Source organism: Colletotrichum costaricense (genome assembly GCF_030867565.1).
Source record: "Colletotrichum costaricense strain IMI 309622 chromosome Unknown Scaffold_4.1, whole genome shotgun sequence".
Lineage (NCBI taxonomy): Eukaryota > Fungi > Ascomycota > Sordariomycetes > Glomerellales > Glomerellaceae > Colletotrichum > Colletotrichum costaricense.
Genome location: NW_026848233.1, coordinates 2,781,008 through 2,805,280, shown reverse-complemented (window position 1 = coordinate 2,805,280; position 24,273 = coordinate 2,781,008). Strand labels below are relative to the sequence as shown.

General features: G+C 54.6%; 8 protein-coding genes across 8 annotated transcripts; 5 read left to right on the top strand and 3 right to left on the bottom strand.

Moving 5' to 3' along the window:
• Positions 1 to 1,897: 1,897 nt before the first annotated feature.
• On the top strand, positions 1,898 to 7,594 carry CCOS01_04990 (fatty acid synthase alpha subunit; the record flags this gene model as incomplete). Its single annotated transcript, XM_060453171.1, has 3 exons — positions 1,898 to 2,426; positions 2,496 to 7,426; positions 7,484 to 7,594. 3 exons carry the CDS (start codon positions 1,898 to 1,900, stop codon positions 7,592 to 7,594), a joined length of 5,571 nt encoding a protein of 1,856 aa, XP_060317129.1.
• Positions 7,595 to 9,859: 2,265 nt separating this feature from the next.
• On the top strand, positions 9,860 to 10,642 carry CCOS01_04989 (uncharacterized protein; the record flags this gene model as incomplete). The annotated part of the gene is made up of 3 exons (XM_060453170.1): positions 9,860 to 10,051; positions 10,161 to 10,420; positions 10,492 to 10,642. The coding sequence occupies 3 exons, from the start codon at positions 9,860 to 9,862 to the stop codon at positions 10,640 to 10,642; spliced, it is 603 nt and encodes a 200-aa protein (XP_060317128.1).
• A 951-nt stretch (positions 10,643 to 11,593) lies between these two features.
• On the bottom strand, positions 11,594 to 12,706 carry CCOS01_04988 (uncharacterized protein; the record flags this gene model as incomplete). Its single annotated transcript, XM_060453169.1, has 1 exon — positions 11,594 to 12,706. The coding sequence occupies one exon, from the start codon at positions 12,704 to 12,706 to the stop codon at positions 11,594 to 11,596; it is 1,113 nt and encodes a 370-aa protein (XP_060317127.1).
• A 1,282-nt stretch (positions 12,707 to 13,988) lies between these two features.
• Positions 13,989 to 15,423, bottom strand: CCOS01_04987 (uncharacterized protein; the record flags this gene model as incomplete). Its single annotated transcript, XM_060453168.1, has 2 exons — positions 13,989 to 15,263; positions 15,325 to 15,423. 2 exons carry the CDS (start codon positions 15,421 to 15,423, stop codon positions 13,989 to 13,991), a joined length of 1,374 nt encoding a protein of 457 aa, XP_060317126.1.
• A 2,011-nt stretch (positions 15,424 to 17,434) lies between these two features.
• Positions 17,435 to 18,805, top strand: CCOS01_04986 (uncharacterized protein; the record flags this gene model as incomplete). Its single annotated transcript, XM_060453167.1, has 1 exon — positions 17,435 to 18,805. The coding sequence occupies one exon, from the start codon at positions 17,435 to 17,437 to the stop codon at positions 18,803 to 18,805; it is 1,371 nt and encodes a 456-aa protein (XP_060317125.1).
• Positions 18,806 to 20,487: 1,682 nt separating this feature from the next.
• Positions 20,488 to 20,940, top strand: CCOS01_04985 (uncharacterized protein; the record flags this gene model as incomplete). Its single annotated transcript, XM_060453166.1, has 1 exon — positions 20,488 to 20,940. The coding sequence occupies one exon, from the start codon at positions 20,488 to 20,490 to the stop codon at positions 20,938 to 20,940; it is 453 nt and encodes a 150-aa protein (XP_060317124.1).
• Positions 20,941 to 21,536: 596 nt separating this feature from the next.
• CCOS01_04984 (uncharacterized protein) lies at positions 21,537 to 22,718 on the top strand (the record flags this gene model as incomplete). The annotated part of the gene is made up of 1 exon (XM_060453165.1): positions 21,537 to 22,718. One exon carries the CDS (start codon positions 21,537 to 21,539, stop codon positions 22,716 to 22,718), a length of 1,182 nt encoding a protein of 393 aa, XP_060317123.1.
• Positions 22,719 to 22,745: 27 nt separating this feature from the next.
• On the bottom strand, positions 22,746 to 24,208 carry CCOS01_04983 (uncharacterized protein; the record flags this gene model as incomplete). Its single annotated transcript, XM_060453164.1, has 3 exons — positions 22,746 to 22,945; positions 23,250 to 23,291; positions 23,356 to 24,208. The coding sequence occupies 3 exons, from the start codon at positions 24,206 to 24,208 to the stop codon at positions 22,746 to 22,748; spliced, it is 1,095 nt and encodes a 364-aa protein (XP_060317122.1).
• Positions 24,209 to 24,273: the final 65 nt, after the last annotated feature.

Here is a 24,273-nt window from a genome sequence, read left to right as displayed (position 1 = left end):
GAGGAGGCGCACGGAAGGAGTCACTTGAGACTGGTGGATAATGCATGCAGGACGATGATGCGGCAGCTGCCACTTTGCTCGTTCACTCGCACGGAAGACGAGGAGCACTGACTGGCTTCGGTCTAGCCAGGTGACAAGATATCTTACGTATCAGTATGCGATGGTGAGAAAAGCTTGGTCCCAAAGAGTTCATGCTTTACGTGGCTTGTAAGTTGTTGGATGCGATGATCTGAATTGAGAAAGAAGCTCTTGGGATCAAACACAAATATCACCTCTAGAGGTGAGGTTGAGGTAGCTTACACATAATAAGTACGGGTTGGTTTGATGTATAGATAGTATCGGGATGGGTGAGGCTGGAAGTCTTGAAACCGGTGACACCCCCATCACGTCTTCTTGATGAGCCGGTTTTTGCTGGATCATGAATACCTAGATGGATGGATGTTGCCTATCCGTACCCGAAACCTTTTTCGCAGAGGTGACGCCTCACGCCTCAACTCCAACGTCAACTTGGCATCAATGACGGATTGCGGATTGCCCTCCCTGCCGTCCCTCCCAAAAAGATGTGCTCCACCCGTCCCACGGTTCCCACCCTGCATTCCCCCAATGAAATGGTTTTGTGGGGAAGCCCCCCTGATCCTACCAAGCTCGATTGGGGAAAGCGTCTGAATATGGTTGAGGAGCTTTCGACGCAGCGAGGTACGTACCGACCAGGCGTTGCAGCCAAACCACCCAAGAAAAGAATGGAAGCCAGGACCCAGCACCCAGCAGCGGTAAAGCCACACACACACCAAACCAAAAGTGACCACACGCCTCCCAGGCAATTTACACGCCAGCAGCTTTCTTCCCACCTGCATGGGGGGAACATGGGAACTTGAAGGGGACAACGCGTGAGGTGCCGGGAAGTTCACGGCTCTCCCATCGCGAGGCAAGGCAGGCTAAGACGGACCCACTTGTATGTTCCTTTCCCAGGGCCCTGCCGCCTTTCCTCCTACGTACCCCCTCGGGAGGCAGAACTGGAGGACGAAGGCTAAGAGAGAGAGCAAGGAAAAAAAAAAAAGACAGAGAGAAGATGGCCAGTCGAATGTCTCGAGACATTACCCCCCGGCCGTCCACCTCACCTCATGGATCCATCCATCCATCCTCACTTCCATGAGTGTTGTCCCTGGTGAATGTACACCATCACCTACTTGCATGTACCTTGTACCTGACCTCACCTGAGGTACCTCGACATTGGGAAAACCCTCCATACGCAGTACACTACACACTCCCTCCCTCTCTACTCTCACGCACTCTGCTCATCTTCCTTGAGCCGGTGGGGGCCCTTGCCTGGTTCAACATTCATCTTTTTTCCTGACGGGACCTGTTGTTCCCAATCCCAATCCCATCCCCTCCCTTTCCAGTTGGTGTCCTCTCCTCACAAAGTAGACGCCCCCCAAGAAAGTCAATCAAGTGCCAGTGACCCGATATCGAGGGGCCAGAGCCATCAACATTGAGCCTGTCTCTTCTTTTTTTTTCAATCAAATCCAACCATCTTCCCTTCATCCGTGGTCCTCCCAACTTCCAAACCACTTCTACATCTCCCTCGCTCGCCTTCGCCAGTTTGTCCCTCCCTCTCTCTGGCGCGGACTTGATTCTCCCTTGAACAGCCACCACCCACTGTCCAGAAAAAAAAAGTCTTGCGAGCTTTGTCTGCTTCACATATACCCTCACCGCAGACACCAACGCCATTCCACACTGTTCCAGGATTCCGACTCTCCCACGGACTCCCACGAACAGAACAGCATATACCCCTCCAAATCGTCAAAACTTCGACGACGACTTCTAGATACCCTCAATTTCTCGGTTCTCCTCCCAGCTCCGTGTCATTGAGCTTTCCAGCTCCTCCCAGCTGTTCATAATGCGTCCCGAAGTCGAGCAAGAGCTTGCCCACACTCTCCTTGTGGAGCTGCTTGCCTACCAATTCGCCTCGCCCGTGCGGTGGATTGAGACCCAAGATGTTTTCCTGGCCGAGAAGACCGCCGAGAGGGTGGTTGAAATCGGTCCCGCTGATACCCTCGGTGTGATGGCCAAGCGCACTCTCGCCTCAAAGTACGAAGCCTACGATGCTGCCAAGTCTGTCCAGCGTCAAATCCTCTGCTACAACAAGGACGCAAAGGAAATTTACTACGAGGCCGACCCCATCGAGGAGGAGCCAGAGCCAGCTGCCGCTTCATCGAGCGCGCCGGCCGCTGCTTCTTCCTCTGCCCCTGCGGCTGCTGCCGCTCCCGCTGCTGCGGCTGCCCCCGCGCCCAGCGCCGGCCCTGCCGCTCAGGTTGCCGATGCCCCCGTCCAGGCAATCGACATCCTGCGAGCTCTTATTGCTCAAAAGCTCAAGAAGCCCTTGGCTGAGGTTCCCTTGAGCAAGGCCATCAAGGACCTTGTTGGCGGTGAGTAGCGAAATTTTCAAAACTCCCCACTACCCATTGTAGCAACCTGCTGATCCCCTATTTCTACAGGCAAATCCACCCTTCAGAACGAAATCCTTGGTGACCTCGGCAAGGAATTCGGTTCAACACCAGAGAAGCCCGAAGATGTTCCTCTCGACGAGCTCGGTTCCTCCATGCAGGCCACTTTCGACGGCCAGCTTGGCAAGCAATCTCAGGCACTTATTGCCCGCCTGATCTCCTCCAAGATGCCCGGTGGCTTCAACATCACGGCCGCGAGAAAATACCTCGAGACGAGATGGGGCCTGGCTTCCGGAAGACAGGATGGCACTCTCCTGCTCGCTCTCACCATGGAGCCACCTGCTCGTCTGGGATCCGAGGCTGATGCCAAGGCTTTCCTGGACGACGTCACCCAGAAGTACGCCGTCACTGCTGGTATCAGCCTGAGCACCCCTCAGGCTGGTGCCGCCGCCGGCGGCTCTGGCGGTGGCATGATGATGGACCCCGCGGCCATCGACGCCCTCACCAAGGACCAGCGCGCCCTCTTCAAGCAGCAGCTTGAGCTCCTCGCGAGATACCTCAAGCTGGATCTCCGTGCCGGTGACAAGGCCTACCTCAACTCCCAGGAGTCCGAGAAGGTCCTCCAGTCCCAGCTCGACCTCTGGACTGCCGAGCACGGTGACTTCTACGCCGCCGGCATCCAGCCCGTCTTCAGCTCCCTCAAGGCTCGCTCCTACGATTCATCCTGGAACTGGGCGCGCCAGGATGCCCTCCACATGTACTACGACATTATTTTCGGCCGCCTCAAGGCTGTTGACCGTGAGATTGTCAGCCAGTGCATCCGCATCATGAACCGCTCCAACCCCACTCTCGTCGAATTCATGCAGTACCACATTGACAACTGCCCTGCGGAGCGCGGAGAGACCTACAAGCTCGCCAAGGAGCTTGGTGAGCAGCTCATTGAGAACTGCAAGGAGGTTCTCAACGCCAACCCCGTCTACAAGGACGTTGCTGTCCCCACCGGTCCCCAGACCACCGTCGACGCTCGCGGCAACCTCAACTACGAGGAGGTCCCCCGCGCCAGCTGCCGCAAGTTGGAGCACTACGTCCAGCAGATGGCTGAGGGTGGCAAGATCTCTGAGTACGGCAACCGCACCAAGGTTCAGAACGATCTGCGCCGCATCTACAAGCTCATCAAGGAGCAGCACAAGATGTCCAAGACCTCGCAGCTCGAGATCAAGAACCTCTACGGCGACGTCTTGCGTTCTCTCGCGATGAACGAGAACCAGATCATCCCCAACGAGGACAGCCCCTCCAAGAAGGCCAAGCCCGGCAAGGTCGAGACCATCCCCTTCCTGCACCTCAAGCGCAAGAGCCTCCATGGCTGGGACTACAGCAAGAAGCTCACAGGCTACTACCTGCAGTCTCTTGAGGAGGCTGCCAAGGACGGTGTCACCTTCGCTGGCAAGCACGCCCTCATGACTGGTGCCGGTGCCGGTTCCATCGGTGCTGAGGTCCTTCAGGGCCTCATCAGCGGTGGTGCCAAGGTCGTCGTCACTACCAGCAGATTCTCTCGTGAGGTCACTGAGTACTACCAGTCCATGTACACCCGCTTCGGAGCTCGTGGCTCCCAGCTTGTTGTTGTGCCCTTCAACCAGGGTAGCAAGCAGGACTGCGAGGCTCTCATTGACTACATCTACGACCCCAAGAACGGCCTCGGCTGGGATCTGGACTTCATTGTGCCCTTCGCTGCCATTCCCGAGAACGGACGTCAGATTGACCAGATCGACTCTCGTTCCGAGCTGGCTCACCGCATCATGTTGACCAACCTGCTCCGCATACTCGGAAGCGTCAAGACCCAGAAGGCTGAGCGTGGTTTCGAGACCCGTCCCGCCCAGGTCGTCCTGCCTCTGTCCCCCAACCACGGTACCTTCGGCAACGATGGTCTCTACTCGGAGTCCAAGCTTGCCCTAGAGACTCTGTTCAACAGATGGCACTCTGAGGACTGGGGTCAGTACCTCACCATCTGCGGTGCCGTCATTGGCTGGACCCGTGGTACTGGTCTCATGAGCGGCAACAATGTTGTCGCCGAGGGCGTCGAGGCTTTCGGCGTTCGTACCTTCTCCCAGCAGGAGATGGCCTTCAACCTTTTGGGTCTCATGTCTCCTGCTGTTGTCGACCTCTGCCAGAGCGAGCCCGTCTTCGCCGACCTGAACGGTGGTCTTCAGTTCATCCCCGACCTCAACCAGACCATGACCAAGCTCCGCAAGGACATCATGGAGACTAGCGAGGTCCGCCGCGCTGTCACCAAGGAGACTGCCATTGAGAACAAGGTTGTCAACGGCCCCAACTCGGAGGCTCTCTACAAGAAGACCCTGGTTGAGCCCCGTGCCAACCTCAAGTTCGACTTCCCCACCCTTCCCGATTGGGAGGAGGAGATTGCTCCTCTCAACGACCGCCTCAAGGGCATGGTTGACTTGGAGAAGGTCGTTGTCGTCACCGGTTTCGCCGAGGTCGGTCCTTGGGGTAACTCCCGTACCCGTTGGGAGATGGAGGCTCACGGCGAGTTCTCTCTCGAGGGTTGCGTTGAGATGGCCTGGATCATGGGTCTGATCAAGAACCACAACGGTCCCATCAAGGGCAAGCCTGCTCCCTACTCCGGCTGGGTCGACGCCAAGACTGGCGAGCCCGTCGATGACAAGGACATCAAGCAGAAGTACGAGAAGTACATCCTCGAGCACTCGGGTATTCGTCTCATTGAGCCTGAGCTCTTCGGCGGCTACGACCCCGAGCAGAAGCAGCTTCTTCACGAGGTTGTCATCGAGGAGGACCTCGAGCCCTTCGAGGCGTCCAAGGAGACTGCCGAGGAGTTCAAGCGTGAGCACGGCGACAAGGTCGAGATCTTTGAGATCCCCGAGTCTGGCGAATACATTGTCCGCATGAAGAAGGGAGCTGCTCTCTTGATCCCCAAGGCTCTCCGCTTCGACAGACTCGTCGCTGGCCAGATCCCCACTGGTTGGGACGCCAAGAGATACGGTGTCCCCGAGGACATTGTCTCCCAGGTCGACCCCGTCACCCTCTTCGTACTTGTTTCCGTTGCCGAAACTCTGTTGTCGGCCGGTATCACCGACCCCTACGAGTTCTACAAGTATGTCCACGTCTCCGAGGTGGGCAACTGTATCGGATCCGGTATGGGTGGTGCTGGCGCTCTCCGTGGCATGCACAGAGACCGCTACCTGGACAAGCCTGTCCAGAACGACATCCTCCAGGAGTCTTTCATCAACACCATGGCCGCCTGGGTTAACATGTTGTTGATCTCTTCCTCCGGTCCCATCAAGACCCCTGTCGGTGCTTGCGCCACCGCTGTCGAGTCCGTCGACATTGGTTACGAGACCATCATGGAGGGCAAGGCTCGCATCGTCTTCGTCGGTGGTTTCGATGACTTCGGTGAGGAGGGCTCTTACGAGTTCGCCAACATGAAGGCCACTAGCAACGCCGTCGATGAGCTTGCCCACGGCCGTACCCCCGCCGAGATGTCGCGTCCCACCACCACCACCCGTAACGGATTCATGGAGTCTCAAGGTTGCGGTGTCCAGCTTATTATGACCGCCAAGCTAGCCCTTGACATGGGCATGCCCATTCACGGTATCCTGGCTTTGACTACCACTGCTACCGACAAGATTGGCCGATCCGTTCCCGCTCCCGGCCAGGGTGTCTTGACCACTGCCCGCGAGCACGCCGGCAAGTTCCCTTCGCCTCTGCTCGACATCAACTACCGTCGCCGCCAGATCGAGCTTCGCAAGAAGCAGATCAAGCAGTGGCAGGAGTCTGAGCTCGAGTACCTCTACGACGAGGTCGAGGCCATCAAGGCTCAGGGCCAGGAGGTCAACGAGAAGGAGTACGCCCACGACCGTGCCGAGCACATCAAGAGGGAGGCCGAACGCCAGGAGAAGGATGTTCTCCGCAGCCTCGGCAACAACTTCTGGAAGAATAACCCGGAGATTGCTCCTCTCCGTGGTGCCCTCGCTACCTGGGGTCTCACCATCGACGACCTCGAGGTTGCCTCTTTCCACGGTACTTCCACCAAGGCCAACGACAAGAACGAGTCTTCTGTCATCTGCCAGCAGCTCCGCCACCTTGGCCGCAAGAAGGGTAACGCCGTCATGGGTATCTTCCAGAAGTACCTTACTGGTCACCCCAAGGGTGCCGCCGGTGCCTGGATGATGAACGGCTGCTTGCAGGTGCTCAACACCGGTTTGGTCCCGGGCAACCGCAACGCCGACAATGTCGACCCCATCATGGAGCAGTTCGACATGATTGTCTACCCCAGCCGCACCATCCAGACCGATGGTATCAAGGCCTTCTCCGTCACCTCTTTCGGTTTCGGTCAGAAGGGTGCCCAGGCCATTGGTGTGCACCCCAAGTACCTCTTCGCCACCCTTGACGAGAAGACGTACGAGGAGTACTCTGCCAAGGTCAACGCTCGCCAGAAGAAGGCTTACAGCTTCTTCCACAAGGGCCTGGTCAACAACACGCTCTTCGTGCCCAAGTCCAACGCTCCTTACACCGACGAGCAGCTCAGCAAGGTTCTTCTGAACCCCGATGCTCGCGTCACCGAGGACAAGAAGACCTCCACCATCTCTTACCCCTCCAACTTCATGAAGGCGTCTGAGAAGACTGTCACCTCCACGGCGGCCAAGGCCACCCAGGACATGATGGAGGGTCTGGCCAAGAAGGTCGCCAACAAGAACAGCAACGTTGGTGTTGACGTTGAGGATATCTCCGCCATCAACATTGAGAACGAGACGTTCATTGAGCGCAACTTCACCGCCGGTGAGATCAAGTACTGCCAGTCCGCGCCCAGCCCTCAGAGCTCGTTCGCTGGCCGGTGGAGCGCAAAGGAGGCCGTCTTCAAGTCTCTTGGCGTCTCCAGCAAGGGTGCCGGTGCGCCGCTGAAGGATATTGAGATTGCCAAGGACGAGTCTGGCGCCCCTACTGTCAAGGTAAGCTTCACTCAGCATACACTTTACTCTTGAGACTGTTTACTAATTTGATGATAGCTCCACGGCGAAGCTGCTGCGGCTGCCAAGAAGGTTGGCCTCTCAGACATTAGCGTCTCCATCTCACATTCTGAGACGCAGGCGATTGCGGTAGCTGTTGCAAACTTTTAAAAAGCGGGTAGACTGTACAATGCATTTCTAGTTCATGGGATATAGGCAGGCATGGGATCTTGCTTGTTCACTTTGGTCGTTTTTGACATCATACAAGCCTGGGAGTATAGACTGCGGGTACACTTTGGGAGGAGTGTAGTCGCATGATCATCATCGTCGGATGAATTGACGAGTTAATGCACATGTTGGGAACGGCGCAACAACGATAGAAGCTAGTTCCTCGATGCCACAATAGAATCTGTATCAACCATTTGAATCGTGTACGTGATTGGATGCCAGGTGCGGCCATTGACGTGACATCAACCCAACCAACATCGTCTTTTTCCGAGTACCTTGGGTAGCAGACACAAGTTCTACCCCGCCATGTACACGCTTATCAGGTTGTGTGACTGTGTACTCCCTTTCCCACCTGTTCGGGCGAAAAGCGGCGATCAGGATGCCAGGAATGCAACATGATCCTGGTTTCGTTACATGGCCAGTCTGATGAAATGGGACGAACTGGTGAGGTGGGGGTGCAGCAGTCGCATCAATGCACTGAGAACGAGCGACTGGTGGACTGGCATGCACAAGGGGGTCCAAAGGAGAGACGGAATCTGACTGTGATGGCAATATTGGTAATGATGTTGGCAGTTGAGAATTGAGGAGATGCTATTCTGGTAAAGGGAAGGAGTTTGGGTTTCACGTGCTGTTGGCACTATGGTAATCGCGACTGCGTTGGCGCTGGGACAGTTCAGAAGGTCTCTGGCCAAGGGCTGAGCCGTCGCAGGTTTTCAGAGGGTGGTGGGCGGCACGGTGGTGAGGCAGGAGGCGGGCTTGGACGTGTAGCGTCTGGTGTTTGACGCGTTGGTGGGGTTTATCTTTGAACGATGCGTGTAGAATCAAAAGAAAGGAGTGAACAGACACATGCGACGAAGTGCTGTTCAGTGTTCAGCAAAGGAAGTGGTGCATCTTCAGCTTGCGCGTTCTTTTTGTTTCAGCGTTTGCCTGTGCTGCTCTGCGTTTCTTGTTTCCATCTTGTCCCACCTGAGACCGTGAGGTTCTTTGAGAGGGGGGAGGTTCGTCTGATGTGAAGATGTTTTGTTCTTCTGTCGCTTTTCTTTTGGGATTGACGGTACGTTGACAGGAGAAACATTTCACACATGGGCCGAACAAAGACCATGTTCTCTTCTTGTTGGATCTCTTGCTGGGTTATGAGGGGTTGACTTGAAATAGGGGCCAACTGGGTCTCTTTGCATTGAATTCCGCGACGAGGAACCCTGGCTGGTGAGTATTTGAAACTCGTGTAAGCCTGTTCAACTCCAATCGTTCTCGCCGCCTCCGAAGAGGTCAATACAGTTAACAGGAGGGGGGAGGATGATGGGATCCCCAAGTCGCAGCTGGCTTCACCCCCACCACTGGATCGCTCCTGCCGGCTCCCGGCTCTCATCCCGGCTCAGTGATCGACGAGCGTGTGTGCTTGTTGGTGGTGTCTGGGCTTTTGCACTGCCGCGATGACTGGGGTGGACGAAAGGAGCATAAATCAGGAACCAGCCGTGTCGGCCAATTATATGCTGCAAAAGCTGGAGAGGCCCCTGCATGTTGGGAATGAAGGTGGTTTATGCATCGATGCATCCCTTTTTTTTTTTTTTTTTAAGTGCGTTTTCCATCTGTCGATCATCCGTCATTCTCTGGTCCTCTATCCACAGGTGTGCCAGTGTGATGGTGGTCGAGGACCGCAACCGAGCGTCGTTCAGCCGACTGTGATCAGACTTTCCCCTGTTCTTAGGCTGGAGTTCTCCAGTCGTTATTGCGCTGGGTGTCTGTCTGTGGTCTCTGTATTTTTTTGTGTGGCGCAGGCCTTGCAGACTTGTTTGGATCTTGGATCAAATCTCATATGGTTGGGGCGTTGTCATGCAAGACCACGGACTGGGCGTGTTTGAAGGAGGCAGTTTGAACACCTCCTTTATTGCGTAGGCTTGCTGGAGAGAGAGAGGGTGTATAAGGAAACGGATGTCCCCCCTTGATGCGCGCGTGGTTGTGAACCGTCCACTTGATCGTTTGGTGTATCCTATCCACGTTCGCTTGTGTCTGTTTTTTTTGCTGGCTTCGACGTTTTGAGTGCTTAATACCTAAAGTGCCTTACACCTACCCAATCTGAAGAGCCGCACAAGTGAAGCTATCACGAAGCATTCAAACCATACCGCAGCCAACACACCGGGTTACCTCACCTAGAAACAAGGGAGTCAGAAACTTAGGAAGACGGTACCAAGAAATCGAAACGCAAAAATGACGGGCGCAAACAACATCAGAGGCCTCATGGGCAAAGGCGCCCCGCCAACACCAGCCCTCTTCTCCATCGTCCGCGTCGCCGTCCTGGTCCTCTCCCTCGCCGTGCTCGCCGCGTGCGCGTACTGCCTGTCGCTGCTGGGCGCCTACTCGAGCAGCTATACCGGGCCGCCGGGCTTCATGCTCTTCGTCGTACGTCTGATCCAGGGCCTTTTCCCCCCTTCGGCCACCCATCCTCAACCCCGACTACCCAGACATGTCAAAAAAGTAATGTCACTTTACTGACCGCACCCGCGTTTAGTCTCTCTTCACGCTCCTCGTCCTAGGCGGCGCCATGATCCTCGAGCGCTTCGCGGCGCACCTCTACTTCCGCGTCGCCGTACTCATCGGCTATGGCACGAACTGCCTGTTTTGGTTGTCAGGCTGGGCGTGGTCTGCGAGCATCGCGGCCTTGTTCCTGGGTGATACGTGCGTGCAGGGGACGTGCTTTGGGCCGACTACGGAGGAGAAGCGGTATGGCGGTAGTATGGCCGGTGCTGCTGCCGTCGGTGCTGTGAACTGGTATGTTCCTCTTTTTTTTCCATGTTCTCGGCTGTGGGATTGTGATGTAGTCGCTAACGAGACGCGTTCAGGGTCTTGATGACGATTGTGTTGTTTTATTACATCAAGGGATGTCTTTCTGACCCGGATTGCTATGGGGTGTCTACGGGCCATGGGTCGGAGATGGGGAGCATCAAAGCTGAGAGCAAGTCGCGGTCTCAGCCTTCTGTTAACGAGCCGTGAGCTCCGCAGACTGCAAGTGTCACAAGCGTGAGGTGATGGTGTTCCATTTGGACAGACTCGGGAAGGGGAGAATTCGCGATAATCTTTGAGCTGGATCTGGACTTGATAATGAACGGAGTTCTTTGGTTTAGATGGGAATATCGACGCGGCCGGAATCCTCTCAGATGGTTCTGGAGGGAGAGTCATGATCTGGTCTTTGAATGGTTTGATGAGATACCACTGGCTATAATTAGTAGCTAATTTTATTTTTGCGTGAACTCCTACAATTGCGAATCTGAACGCGATGTGTCTGTCTTACTCCCCAGCCTTGCGTCTGAATTTCCATTTCCAGCTGGGTTACTGAAATGCTGCTTGAAGAGATACTCCCTAGCAAACACGCTTCATGCCTTGGACACTACGTGCGCCTGGCCTCCTTCCTATTTGTGGTTGATACTCTCACGAGACCACGGGAAGGCTTTTCATGTATGGCAGCCTACATTATAGTCGATTCTTACACTGCCCCAGAGCCAACAGCAACATTATCTCAAAGGTCCTCGATTCCTTACATGACTCTTGTCCGATACAGCCGTGTGATTGAGGGCTCCTGCCCAAGGTCAATAAGTGAGACCAGTTGTTCAAGTCAAGAACATTTTAGGTGTCACTATAAGGTTCATTTGAAGTTATAGTATTGAGTGGAGAGCTAAGCAGGAAACAAACAGATAAACGCCTAGAACTGGGTATCAAACTCCCGCGGTATCTGCAAATACAATACTCTGTCAAAAAGCCCCCGAAAGGAGATTCCCCCTGCTGCTGCAAAATTCGCAAAGGGGAGCAAAGCAATGACGAGGAGTCCTCAAGAAAAGCCAAACCACGCAACCTCGTTCCATGTCCATTCATAGTCCAACAGCACCCACCGAAGCAAAATCCCAATCTTCTCTCTCGACGATTTACTCCCCCTTCGACTTTCCTTCTTCAACGCTTTCTCTTGAGGACCTTCTTGGGTGCAGCAGGCGCAACCTCGCCCACATCCTGGAAGAAATCCAACGCGTCAATACGGTAATCCGCAGCGACGGCCTCCTTGGCCACATCCGGCAAATACTCCCAACCCTTTGGGTCCGCGCCAGCAGCGATAGCCTTGGCCTTCCAGTACCGACACTCCGCCTTCGCGAAGCTCGCCTCCTCGGCGCGGAGCACCGCTGCCCTGTCACGCCGGTTCCGGCTGCGCATCGCGGCGACGTTGTTGCGGTTCTTGAGGTTGCGGAGGCGCAAGGCTGCCAGGTGGTTGTTGTAGTCCATCGCCTGTATGCGCCGGAGGTCGTCTTTGGGACCGAGAGAGTCGTCGATTTTGATGAATTTGCCGAGGTCGGGTTGAGGGGGGAGGGAGGTGATTTCGGGGGGGCAGGGGGCGGCGCGGATTTTGTAGATCTTTGTGGCCGAGGAGGAGGAGGAGGAGGAGTCGGCGAGGTCTGGGAGATTCTTCACGCGCGGCGAGGGAGGGGGGAGAGTTGTGTTTGTGTTGGCGGAGAAGAGGTGCTTGATTTCGTTCTCGCGGCGGGTGCGCTCTTCGAGGGTTGTGTAGAGGGGGACTTGGAGGTGGGCTGTTAGGAGGGAGGAGACTGTGCCTGGGAGGTTGTGGGAGGAGAAGAGGGTTAGGTGGTAGGGGGGTTCACCGTCAGGTGTCGTTGAGCGAGCGGGGACAGGGATGGGCTTTGGGTGACGAGACCGGAGACGTTTGGAGAGGGGCTCTGCGGTTTCGGTGAGCGTCTGTTGGGGAGGAGGGGGAGGCTGAATGTAGGCTTTATTGTTCAAGGGTTGCTGGTAGGGGCTGTTGTTGTTGTTGCTGTTGTATGGAGACTGGTAGCTCGACTGCTGGAGGTTGTTCGTGTATGGCGACTGATACTGCGACTGAGGGGGGTTGTATGGTTGCTGGTACTGCGACTGAGGGTTGTATGACTGCTGGTACTCATCAGGTCCGAAGAGGGACATGTCGTTGAGGATTGGGTCCTGGAAGATGTCTGGATCCTCGAAGGCGTACGGATCCCGGGTGTTGTCGAGATCCAGGAACTGGCTGTACGGGCCGGACATGATGAAGTTGTTGAGCAGTGTTCTGCGACGGATCTTTGGGAGCTATGAAGGCTTTGAGTTCGGGCGAATTTGGGACACGCAAGGCTGTGAGACTGATGACTGGTCGTGATGTTTGCTCTGGACGATGAAGAGTCACGATGCTTGCGGAGAGAGAAGTGAAGGGTGTTTGCTAGTCAAGGAGTATCCCAGATACTGGCGTGACTGAACGAAGAGAATGAACTTGATGAAACTCGCAAGAGTGTTTTGAGTGAAAAAAATGATGTTCAGGAAAACAAGAGTGAAAGTATCGTGACGGGTGGGTGAATGGGGGGGGGGGGGTTATATGGAAAAGGGGGAGAGGGCGGTTGTTCGGTCGTTCGACCGCCTATTCAGAGGCCGTCCATTAGACGCCTTTAAGCGAGCAAACGATATCAGACGAACGGTCATGCAGCTATTGAAGAATTCGAAAAGTGATTCTGAGCCTCGCTCGCCTAGGTCAACACGTGAGTTGAGAAGTTGAGACGACAGGGCGGATCACGGGGTCGGCACGACGATCGTGAGGGACGGAGAGAGGTTTTGAGACTCATTATGGCAGTTTGGCGGTGTTGGATCACGTGTAACTTGGAAATGGCTGTCAAAGATGCTGCTTCTTGTTTAGTTCTATCAAGAATAGTATGACAATTTCGAAGATAGGGGTAGGTTGCTCGAGAAAATCGAGACTTGTGTCAAGTGTTAAAAGTTGTGAGCCTTGAGCATGTCGAAGACATGCTAGCATGATTATGAGCAACATTTGGAAGTAGGTTGCGAAGCTCGCCTTAAGCATATAGCTATGTTTCCTACAAAGCAAGTGAGTTTCTTCGTCATGTTCTTCCCTCTGTAAGTAGTTGACATAGGCCGATGTTGCGCAAATGTCCGGCCGGCCGGTGTACGTGGGGCCGATCAAGTGCGGGAGCCGGTCCCGGTCTCTTTTTGAAATGCCTTGGGGGAAGACAAAGAGACATCGCTGATTCGATGATCCTGAAAGGCATATGTGTTGTGCAATGCAAGTTGAAACCATATTCGAATAGATTGTCATGTAATTATATTCTTCATCTAGATAAGCCGGTTGAATACACTCTATTATACCAAGCCAAACGCTCCCACTGGATATTCCCGTCGGCCGTTTCGAGGCTCGATCTGTTGTCATGCAATGCAATCCCCCGAAAAACGCCTCAAAAACATGCTGCTCTGGCTGGCAAGGCTGTGAAGCTTGCCCATATTTTCACCAATCACGCCCCTCTCGAAACGTTCGCAAGCCAAAGTTCTATAGCTTGCTCTTCTGGACATCCTCCATCTCTTTGAGGATGTAGTCATTAAACTCCTCGGCGTTGTCGAGGTAAAGGTGGTGACCCGATTTGGAAACCTCAATAACCTTTGCTGACCCGTTCTCCCTCCTCTTCTCTTCCTCCGTGCCGTTGAGCAGCGCCTGCAACCTGGCCTGCTTTAGCTTCTCGGCCGCCGCGACGCCACCCTTCTTGTCCATCCAGTCGTTCTCGCCGTACATCATGACGATGGGGATTCCCGTCTCCCTAAGCTTCTCGCCCGTGCTCTTCTCGATGACCTGACGGCCGACGCCGTCTATCCTGTTGACCATGGGGCTGCGGGCAAAGGCACCCGGGGCGAGGATGTACGGCAGGGCGTACTCGCCGCTGCCGCGCTGGCGGAAGATGGAGAAGGCGTAGTCGTGCAGCGCCTGGGACTCCTCTTGGGGCAAGTGGTTGAAGCGGCGGGATGTCCAGCCGGAAACGAAGCGGGGGCCGAGCGGGCCGGTGAAGCGGACGATGCTGAAGGGGGAGACGTTTGCGTCCCAGAGCCAGACGAGCCAGCCCGGGAGGGGACGTTTGGGTGCGTTGGGTTTGGCGTTTCGTGATGCTGTTGTGTTGGAGGCGTTGCTGGTGACTTCGTTTTGGTCCTGTGTGAACTCGTTTTGGAGGGTCGATTCTTCGGGCTCGGGCATGGCTGCGTTGACTGCGTATGGGTCTTCGGGGATTCCCACGGGCGAGGCGAGAATGAGCTTCTTGAGGTGGCCGGGGTACTTGAGCGCGTACGCGATGGAGAGGTATCCGCCGAGTGAGTGGCCGACGAGGGTGAACTTGTCAATGTTGCGCTTCTTGCGCCACTCCTCGAGGGCGTCGATGAACCAGGCCTCGGCCTCACGAGTCTTGCCCTCCTGATCCTTGGCAGTGACCTTGAATGGCGGCCTTGTGGAATTGCCCATGCCGAGCATGTCGAGGGCGTAGAGCTTCCATCCCTTGGGTCGGGATAGGGGCTCAAAGTTCTTGTAGAAGAAGCCGAGGCCGGCGCCGTAGCCGTGGACGATGACGAGGTTGTTGTCGACCTCCTCGCCGACGCGCTCGATGGAGTATTCGTTGAGAGCGCGGTTCTTGCCGGAGAGCTCGACCATTTGGGACTTCCATACGCGCTGGCCAAAGGGGTCTGGCTTAGTCGAGTCGAGGGAGGCGTTTTCGCGGGCTTCTTTGAGGTAAGGGATGTGTGACAGGACGTTGCGTTCGGCCATTTGCGGAGTTACACTTGTCCACTGCGGACTTTTTGTTAGCAACGTTACCCCGCGATTGAGAGGACTTTCTTGGATTGCTTACCCATTGATAGACGGCATCTTTGTATCCCAGTGGGAAGTAGGTTCCCGGGGGACGAGTTGTCGCATTGGGAGCGGCGGGGGGTGCGGCGGCGGCAGCCATTGTTTGGTGGGATCGGCGAGGGACGGAGTCTTCAGAAGAGGCCCGTACGCTAGGTGCGGGAGGTTTGACAGTTGCAGAGGACGACGTAATTAGTGAGGAAGCAAGTTTGAGTCGCGACCCGTTCACTAGAGAAGAAGCGGTTTGTTGTTGTATCATGCCGGATATTGCTGCGAGTGGTGGCGACGGGGGCCAACCGTCTATATACAAAAGTCGCAAAATAAAGTACGGGTAGCGCAAGGCGTCAAATCAGTGTGGCCGCGGGCGGCGGAGGTGTGTGTCCGGAGCGCGGATGTTCTGAAACTTGCGACGACTCATCAGTCAGCAAAGAATGCGGACCGGGGGCTGCAGTCTATACGGAACGGGATAGATAGATGCAGTTAACGCCGGGTTAGCAATCCTGCCGAGTTCTAGGCAGGTGCAGTAACAAAAGAAGGACGGAGACGCCGTTGTGCAGGGCAGTGGTGACGCGGAGATGTGGCAGAGGGGTGGACAAAGATGACGGTGGACAGAAAGGTGGGAGGGTTCGATGAGCGACAAGCAAGCCAGGTGCCCCGGCCGGAATGTCAACGGCTCCGTAAAAAACCGACAAGCTTGTTGAGCAGTTGAGCGACAGGGGCGTAAGCAGGCAGGGGTCATTGTGTGAGGAACATGAGAAAGACTGGCACCAAGGGGACAACAACGTGCCCCAGAAGCGGGATGCGGATCGGTTCATGGACTTAGCACTCGGAGTTTGGCGGGTAGAAGAGTGGGGGCAGCTGTTGCATTGAGCCGTGTCGGCGGTAAGAGACAAAACAAGCCTCCGATTTCCCGGTGGATATGTGGCTAAGTTGCTGACTACTAAGTCGTATCTTGGAGAAATTCGTAGTTGGCCCAGTCAGATGATGCTTTCAAGGCTGAAGCCTGAAGCTGACGGTGCAATTTCCCTCCAGGACCTTACGCAATCATAGACACGCTAACTCGATGTAGGCAACAATCTGAATGGAGCTGTCAATTAAGACAGCATCGTGGCTGTGGAATCGTGGCCGGATCATGACCATACAACTGTACTCCGTACCCAGCATCTGTCCAGTATATGCTGTCAATATTTGCATAAGACCTGCATGAAGAAAGTAATTGAGTTGAGTTAAAGAAGAGACGAAACTTCCTTCTCTAGCTTGGTGAATATGTTTCAATTCTGAGGCTCAAAACAAAAGCATGGACGAGGAAACATCTTTTCTCTGTGCAGTGTCTCCCACACAATGGGGCATCAATCACAATGCACTCAGGGTCTTTGCGAATTGTGTGGGAAACAGGTGGAAATGCGCCTTTTGCTGACAAGCCAGAGCCGAGCAACCTTGTATTACTCCGTACTCTGTATTCCGCAGGGGCCCTTTATATCCCTGAGCAGCTCATCAGCCTTGGCTCTTCGAGCTTCATATTCAATCAAGCCCTGTCCATCGTGAAATCTTCAACCGATTTGCACGTGTCAAGCTCTCACTGAGATGCGCAGCTCCCCAACAAGCCTTATCGCAATCGCAATCGCTTATCGTAATGGTCCAGACACCCCGCGCTCGGGCCAGCCCGCCTCTTTTCCCTATGACGTCCCACTGTCCACACCTGCTGCCAGGCGGAGCGGAATTTCCACCCCCAACCCGCCAGCTGAAGCACACCCGGCTGGCCTGGATTGACATCTGACCACCGACAGATTCCAGTTCCGCCCTTGCTTCTCGAACACCAGCAGAACGCACACACGCAGAAAGCTCTCACCTCCAAAGGGCAGTGCAGCTAAAGCAGCTTTATTTTGCTTGTTGCTCACCCCTTTCTGCACACCTGCGCCCCGTCCACCTGCAGCTTCGCATCTCCATCCCCCGCCCCTCGACCACCGCGCATGTCTGCAGACCGCTGCTGACTGCGGCTGCCGAGGCCCCTCCAATTCTCAATCCTCCGTCCCAAAGCGACCTGACCGCCGCATCACCACTACCGAAAAGCTTGAAATCCCCTCTGAGCGACGACAGGTCTCCCTACCGCAACCATGGCCGACGAGCTTGACTCGCTGGTCAAGGGCGCCCCGCCGCCGGGCAAAGAGCCCAAGGCCGCCGTCGGCACCACCGGCGTCGTCCCCGACTCTGGCAAGCAAGGCGACCCGTTGATCCATACCCCGAGCTCTCCGTCCATGATTTACCTGAACCTCCTCATCCTCGAGGCCTCTCTACGCGCACAGTACCTCGAGCTTCGCGCCCGCCGCCGCCATCACACGTTCTTCTTCACCTTGCTGACCGCATGGATCAGCGGCTTTGGTTACGCTCTCTTCTTCGCCCCGCGTGAGGATGGACGTGGAGTTGGTGGCTCTGTGTACTGGGGCGTCGAAACATTCGAGAAGATTTGCTTCATGGGAGGTGTCATGACCGCGATACTGGTATGGGCTACAGGAATATGGGAGCGAGGCATCAGGTGGCCACGCCGTTGGTTCGCCATCTCCAACAGAGGCCTTCGAGGTTTCAATTCTAAGCTGGTTATTATCCGACGACCTTGGTGGGCCGAATTTCTCTCCACCATTGGCTTCTTCCTGACCTACGGACTCTTCTCCCACACCGCCAGCTCGTCCTACCGCTACGTCGAACCATCCATCCTGCGCGAAGTCGAAAAGGAGCTGAGCCTCACCACGGACAGCCACCCAACGCTACCGGTCCTGCTCGAAGACGAAGAAAAAGGAGGTCACGAGGAGGATCTCGCCCCGGGCGGAGATTACGTCAAGCTCCTCCTGCTCGCGAAGCCGTTCACGCCTACATTTAGAGAAAACTGGGAAATCTACCGCACAGAATACTGGGAGAAGGAGAACGAGCGCCGCGCCCTCATCCAGAAGAAGCTCGCAGCACGCGACCGCCAGGTGGCCAAGCAGCGGTGGGGCATGTTCTGGTGGCTGCCGTGGCACCGCATCGACAAGGCCGGCCCGCCGCCCGCGCGCCAGCAGTCGCCCGAGAAGACGACGATGCACCCCCGCGCCGCCGCCATCGAGCGCGAGCATAGACGCCGTGGCAGCACTACCAGCGCCCACCGCCGCAGCTCGACGAGCTCGAGCCGCAGCCTTGCGCCGTCCGTGGCCGCGACGAGCGACGACGGGGATGGTACTGTTAGTAGGAAGGCTAGCACCGGGTCCAATGCGTCGGAGAAGCGGAGGAAGAAGACGTTGACCAAGGCGAAGCGTCCCAATATTGAGTCGAGGTCTGTCACGCCTGATATTTCGTCGCCGTTGGCGAGAGAGGGAAGTATCAGTCGCGGGGATAGCGGTTCCGGTGCCGAGTCTGTGGCGGAGAGGTCGTTGAGGCACTCTTCGTCCAAGGCTAGTATCAGCTCGTCCATCAATTCGGTTCGGGAGAAGCAGCGGAAGGCTAGCGAGTCGTGATTGCATGGGAGAATAATGTACTTTACGAAGCGAAGAAGCGAACAGATGATCAATGAACATGGTATACATGCACTGCTCCAACGGTTTTCTACCCCATTTCCTATTTTTTGGTGGTGTTTGGTTGGTTGGTTGGTGGTGGTGGTGGTGGTGGTGGCGGCAACCTGAGCCTACCTTATGAAGGCCACCTGGATTCATGGATGAATATGAGGCTTGACCATTTGATCCATCTTGTATGGCCTTATCAACCGCCATCAGTCTGAATCTCGTCGTCGAGGTCGTCCAAATAATTTCATGAGACGATGTGAGCACTGAACCCAGAGACTGGCTCCTTCCTTGATTCCTTCCTGGGCCACTCGCGCCTTCCTCACCTCCTCGCTCAAGGTCCTGCCTCATTTCTGTGGCTCTCTCCTTCCCAAAGTTACACCATTCGCATCAATTGTCAGGCAGATCGGAAGAACGCGCTTTCGTGACTGCTTCGCTCGGCTCCACTCCGCTCCTGGTCACTCCGACTTGATGCTTCTTTCTCTGAGCTGACCTCTCGATCTTCCATCCTTCCTTTTTTCCTCTCCCACCATCTCACTTCGTAGTCTGAAAGCCTAGCCTCTCAAGGCATTATTTTACCAAAAAATCAAACTTCAATTCACTAACTATGGAATGTTCCCTTTCGATACATCGGAGTCATTGACACGTCTTAGATCGTCACTCGAACCACGAGTGAGATCTCTTACCTACGAAATTACCTACCTAATGTGAGTAAAATCGGACGTTTTCTCGTCAATGACAAGGAATACTCATCATATGCCACAGTACCTACATTCCCTAAGACTTCTTCCCATGGGAGCTCAGCTGGATTCTAAGTTTCTTGCTCTTTCCCAAGCCTGCTGTCCAGATATCTACGTACCATTGGGTGACTCAGAGTAAATGAGTACGTCCCTGACAACACCATCCATCTGGTAAGGAACCAATCGAGTCAATCGCCTTCTTCTTTCCCATTCTGACTAGAAGCAGTTGCCAGATGGCAAGCAGATGACCTTCTCCCCGCTCGCCACCTCATCCTGCGTCTTCCGGTTCGCTTTGCAAAAATTGATGATTGAGAAGTCTCAGTGTAAGCACGGCTTCTCAAGAACTTCCCATAGGATAATTGAGGAGCCTTGTTGTCAACTGAGATAATTCTCGTGCACTTGTCTGTTCCTCAATCTCTTGTGATGATCGCAATAGCTTAGTGTCTCTCGGGAAAGCCCCCTCCCTTCCCCCACCAAATTATGGCCAACGCCCGGTTCGATTTGGATGCAACGCGACCTCACTTCCGGTTATCCTTGCGTAGCTAACCGCCTCTTGTAGTGCTAGCATCTGTCCAATCAATCCTCATCCACTCAACAAGGGGACACGTGAAGCCCTCCTGAGGCTCTGACGAACCACGGAAAGTAGCATATTGAGGCTGACTGGTTCGCCATGGTGAGCATGTTGACGAGCCCCTTTAGTTGGTTAAAAGTTTCCTCCAGGCGCAGCAGTCAAGCCAATTAAGTCTCTTGAACTGTCCTTCCTTGGCTGTGTTGCGTGATCGTGCATGCATAGCGAATGGCAGGTGCTGCAGTAGTCTAGGCCTCTAAGTGCTACATAACAGCTGATTCCCTTCACCCCCGTTGGTTCAAAGACACGTTCTCAAAACACCCCATGGCAAAATGGAGGCAGTCTCAGCGGCGGCCAGCATCGCTGGGCTTCTCTCCGTCGCCGGGCATGTCGTGAATGGTCTCATCAAACTCAATGGATTCGTCCAGGCTGCAAAGGAAATGGACATTCGAACCGAGTCCTCGAATGCCAAAGTTGGGCTTCTTTCTGAAACCTTAGAAGACATAAAGGCTTTGCTCCAGGTCTATGAAAAAAACCTTGCCTCGATTATCGAGACATCTTGGGAGCCGAACATTTCTACACTCCGATCACATCTCGTTCGCTGCGGAAAGGACCTCGACGAATGGTCCAAGTCGTACAAGAGCGTCGGGAAGTCAACATCGAAGCGACGGAAGTTCCTAGACATCATTCAAAACAAGCGCCTTCGGGGCATCTCGGATATGGAAATTAAATTGACGGCTCACCGCTCCCAATTGATTTTTGACCTCAGTGTTTTGAATGCGTGAGTTTCTTAGCCAACCAGACTTCATCAGCTAATCGCCTGGGTCACAGCGCCTCTTCTATGGCAGGGCTGGCGAAGATTGACGCTGTTCAAGAAGGTTTACATCAGCTCACGGAGCTCAACTTACAACCAAACGCCACGAATGACGAGCCATTGGCATCCGCGGCAGAGGAATCAGCCGTTCAGAACCGAAAATTGAGGGACCATATCTCAACCGCTGCGAGTGATCGACTAAGGCAGCTTGAGAACCAAATCGAAGCGCATCGTTTAGAGACTCGACAGTCGCTCACGGCCATAAGCGACAGTATATATGGCCTGGCAAGCTCAATCAGCAGCTCTATTGAGCAGCTCAGTCAACCGCATTCTCAGACGGGTTCAATGAGAAGATTGAGTTACTCTTCTCAAACGGATGGCAGTTACGACGGTGATCTTCAAGACTTCTTGGGTACTTCAAAAACATCCAGACCAATAAGGACATTTTGGTCCTGCGGCTCGGCAATTGGAATGGACGACTACTTTGTTGCCGGCCATAACGAGGATTTGGTCCACTGCATATTTTGTCTACAACGCTTCGACATCAACGAATCGCAACAGCAAGCAATGCATGTCGTAAACGTTCACGCACCAGCTGCCTGTAATCAGGGAAAGCTCTATATCTCCTTATCAGATTTCAAGTTTCATTTATGCGAATGTCATTCTGCCCAACGTCCATCGCTGGATCACAACGATAAGTCTATAAAGCTCTTTCGTGTTGACACCAGCAAGTCACGAGATAAACGCTTTGCAGATCTTGAGGGCTTACCTCAAACTTTGGACTCGCAGCCGACCTCAATGTATGTTGAGAAACAGATAGTTCGACTGCTTTCGGAAACCGAGTACGTTGAAAAACGCCTGGGATCGTGCATACATGCATTCAGAGACATGAATCAAGTTATTGAGAGGATTGCTCATCGTGTTTTCTGGGTGCAAGACCCGCCACAGCAGCTAATCCAGGTGCTTTATAAGGCAGCGGTACTAGGAGAGAAGTTGAACGTTAACTTCAATCGGCCATTCCCCCGAAGCTGGGCTCCTATACCAGAAGACATGATCAGAGGGGGTACTAGGTGGACCGGAGAGAGCTTGTGTTCCACCCCACATCATAACCTACGATGGTTCGTCAAAGACACCGCGATTCGCCAAGCAGGATGGCGTAAGCTTGACAGTGAAGAGCAACAATCCTCGTGCATCGAATGTCGGGGCGCTGCAACTTATCGTACCTTTGAAGAGGCAGCGTCACATCTGCAACGGCAGCACTTCAAAATTCCAGGACTTCCGCCTACCAAGGCTGACTTGCGAGCATTTTGTCACCAGTATCAGCCAAACAAATTCAACGGATGGCTCGAATCTCAATGGAGAGACGATCTGGTGCCCCTAGTCGCTAGTTTGAACCACAGGGCGCCAAGCCTACAAAAGATATACCAGTGGAAGTTGGGAATACTCGCCCGGTCGGACCATTTTGTCACCATGCTGTGGCACGAAGCTGTTGTTGGCAATCGCAAAAGAATGCTTCTTTCCTCGATCGATGGGGCAGGCAAGTTCCTGACGATCCTCAAGGATGCCTTTCCATGGGACGGCTTAGTACATTCTATACCAGACAATTCGAGCAAGATGGACATTGACGAAGAAGATGAAAACTCATCTTGGACAAGAAGCGACGGTGCGGTGGATTTCAACTTGTCAGAAACGGTATCGAGAGAAGAGGAACGGTCCTATGAACCGCCTCTTGCAAGATTCGTCAATTAGAATGCGACTGACACTGCACAGCCTAGCTCAAGGCTCCTCGGTAAAATTGACAGCCATCTGCTTCTCGTCCAACCACTCGTATATCCTCCCAGTCCAACCCCAGGTAATGACCTGCTCTGCCTCAGCATCCGTTGTGAAGTTCCCGCAGAACCCACCGACGTGGACTCCATGCAACCCCGGGAACTCCTGCCGAACAATCTTCCCAGCCAACTCCGTTGTCTCAAGGTCTTGAGCCATGTTACTGCGCCAATATTTGGCACCGTTTTGGCCCATGTATGCGTTTCCGCACATCGATCCCCCGTCATAGCCGAGTTCCAGTTGAGAGGACCGCTGGAGGTGAAGCTGCGTGAGGCTGGGAAGAAGAGAGAGGGATTTTATAAGATCCTGGTTACGCAATATGCCATTTGGTCAGCAGCACGTGGGAGAATCAACCTTCGAGGGATAAAGAATGGGGAAAAGATGAAGGGAGGCTTACCCGCAGCAAGTTTCCCCGGTTGATGTTTCAATGTTTGAAGTCCTGGGCTGGCGCACCTATATGGAGCCCTTCAATGTGAGGGGTATCTCGAAGTACGCCTATGAGTTTGTGAGTTAGTCAAAAACAGAATTGACATATACATTTCCCGCTTCAAGTACTCACAATCCGTCTTCGTGCCCGTCCACTCGACTTCTCCCGTATCAAGCTTCCTCAGGCCTTTGAGTCTCCCTGCGGCAGCGAACCAGGCCACATCCCTCTTATGCGCAGCTTCTCCCCAGACAAAATCATCGCGTTTCGCTTCGAGAGAGGTCAGTGAAGGACAAGCGCCGACTATCCACGGCGCATTCATGGTCGAGACAAGGTGCTTCACACCAGGCAACCGTGTCCCGTCCCCGATAAAGGCCCTGCCGGTGGCCGCATTCTCGTCGACGCCCCTTACCATCCATTCGATCTTGCTCAAATTCTTCGTCTTCCCCATGACGTCGAAAAACAGCGCCGGTAAGGACTTTGGGGGAAGCGTCGATTCCGCGGTTAGGGTGTCCCACGTATCACCCATGGTCTGCCACCCCATTCCGGTATGGACATATACATCCGCCGTCAACTCACGGGCTTCAGCGAGTGCTCTCGGGCACGCCTTGATCTCATTGAGTCTGTCGCGAGCATTCTTCCAGCCGTAGCGGCTCACGCCGACGCGGATGTTTCTGATTTCGAGCCGGTGAAACAGATCCGCCGGCATCTCAAGGCACTCGCGCAACTTCGCGGTCTTGTCGTTTACCACAACGCCGTCGCCATCTTTAGATTGAGCATCGCCGGTAGGGAGTGTGCAGGTAAACGATGCCGCGTCCGGGAGTCTGCAGAGCTCGCGGGCGTGGTTGGTGAGCCACGGATGACCCGTGTCGAGCAGGAACTGATGGACGCGCGGGGTCGCATTGCTGCCTAGCCACGAGGAGATGATGAGTGGGACCTGGAAAAACGTGAGCTCCCAGGCTGACGCGAGGCTTTGGGAAAGGAACATGAGGACGAAGGGGAGGGAAGCTGTGGACAGTACTTTTGTGATATTTTGTTCCGGAGTCGTCTGGA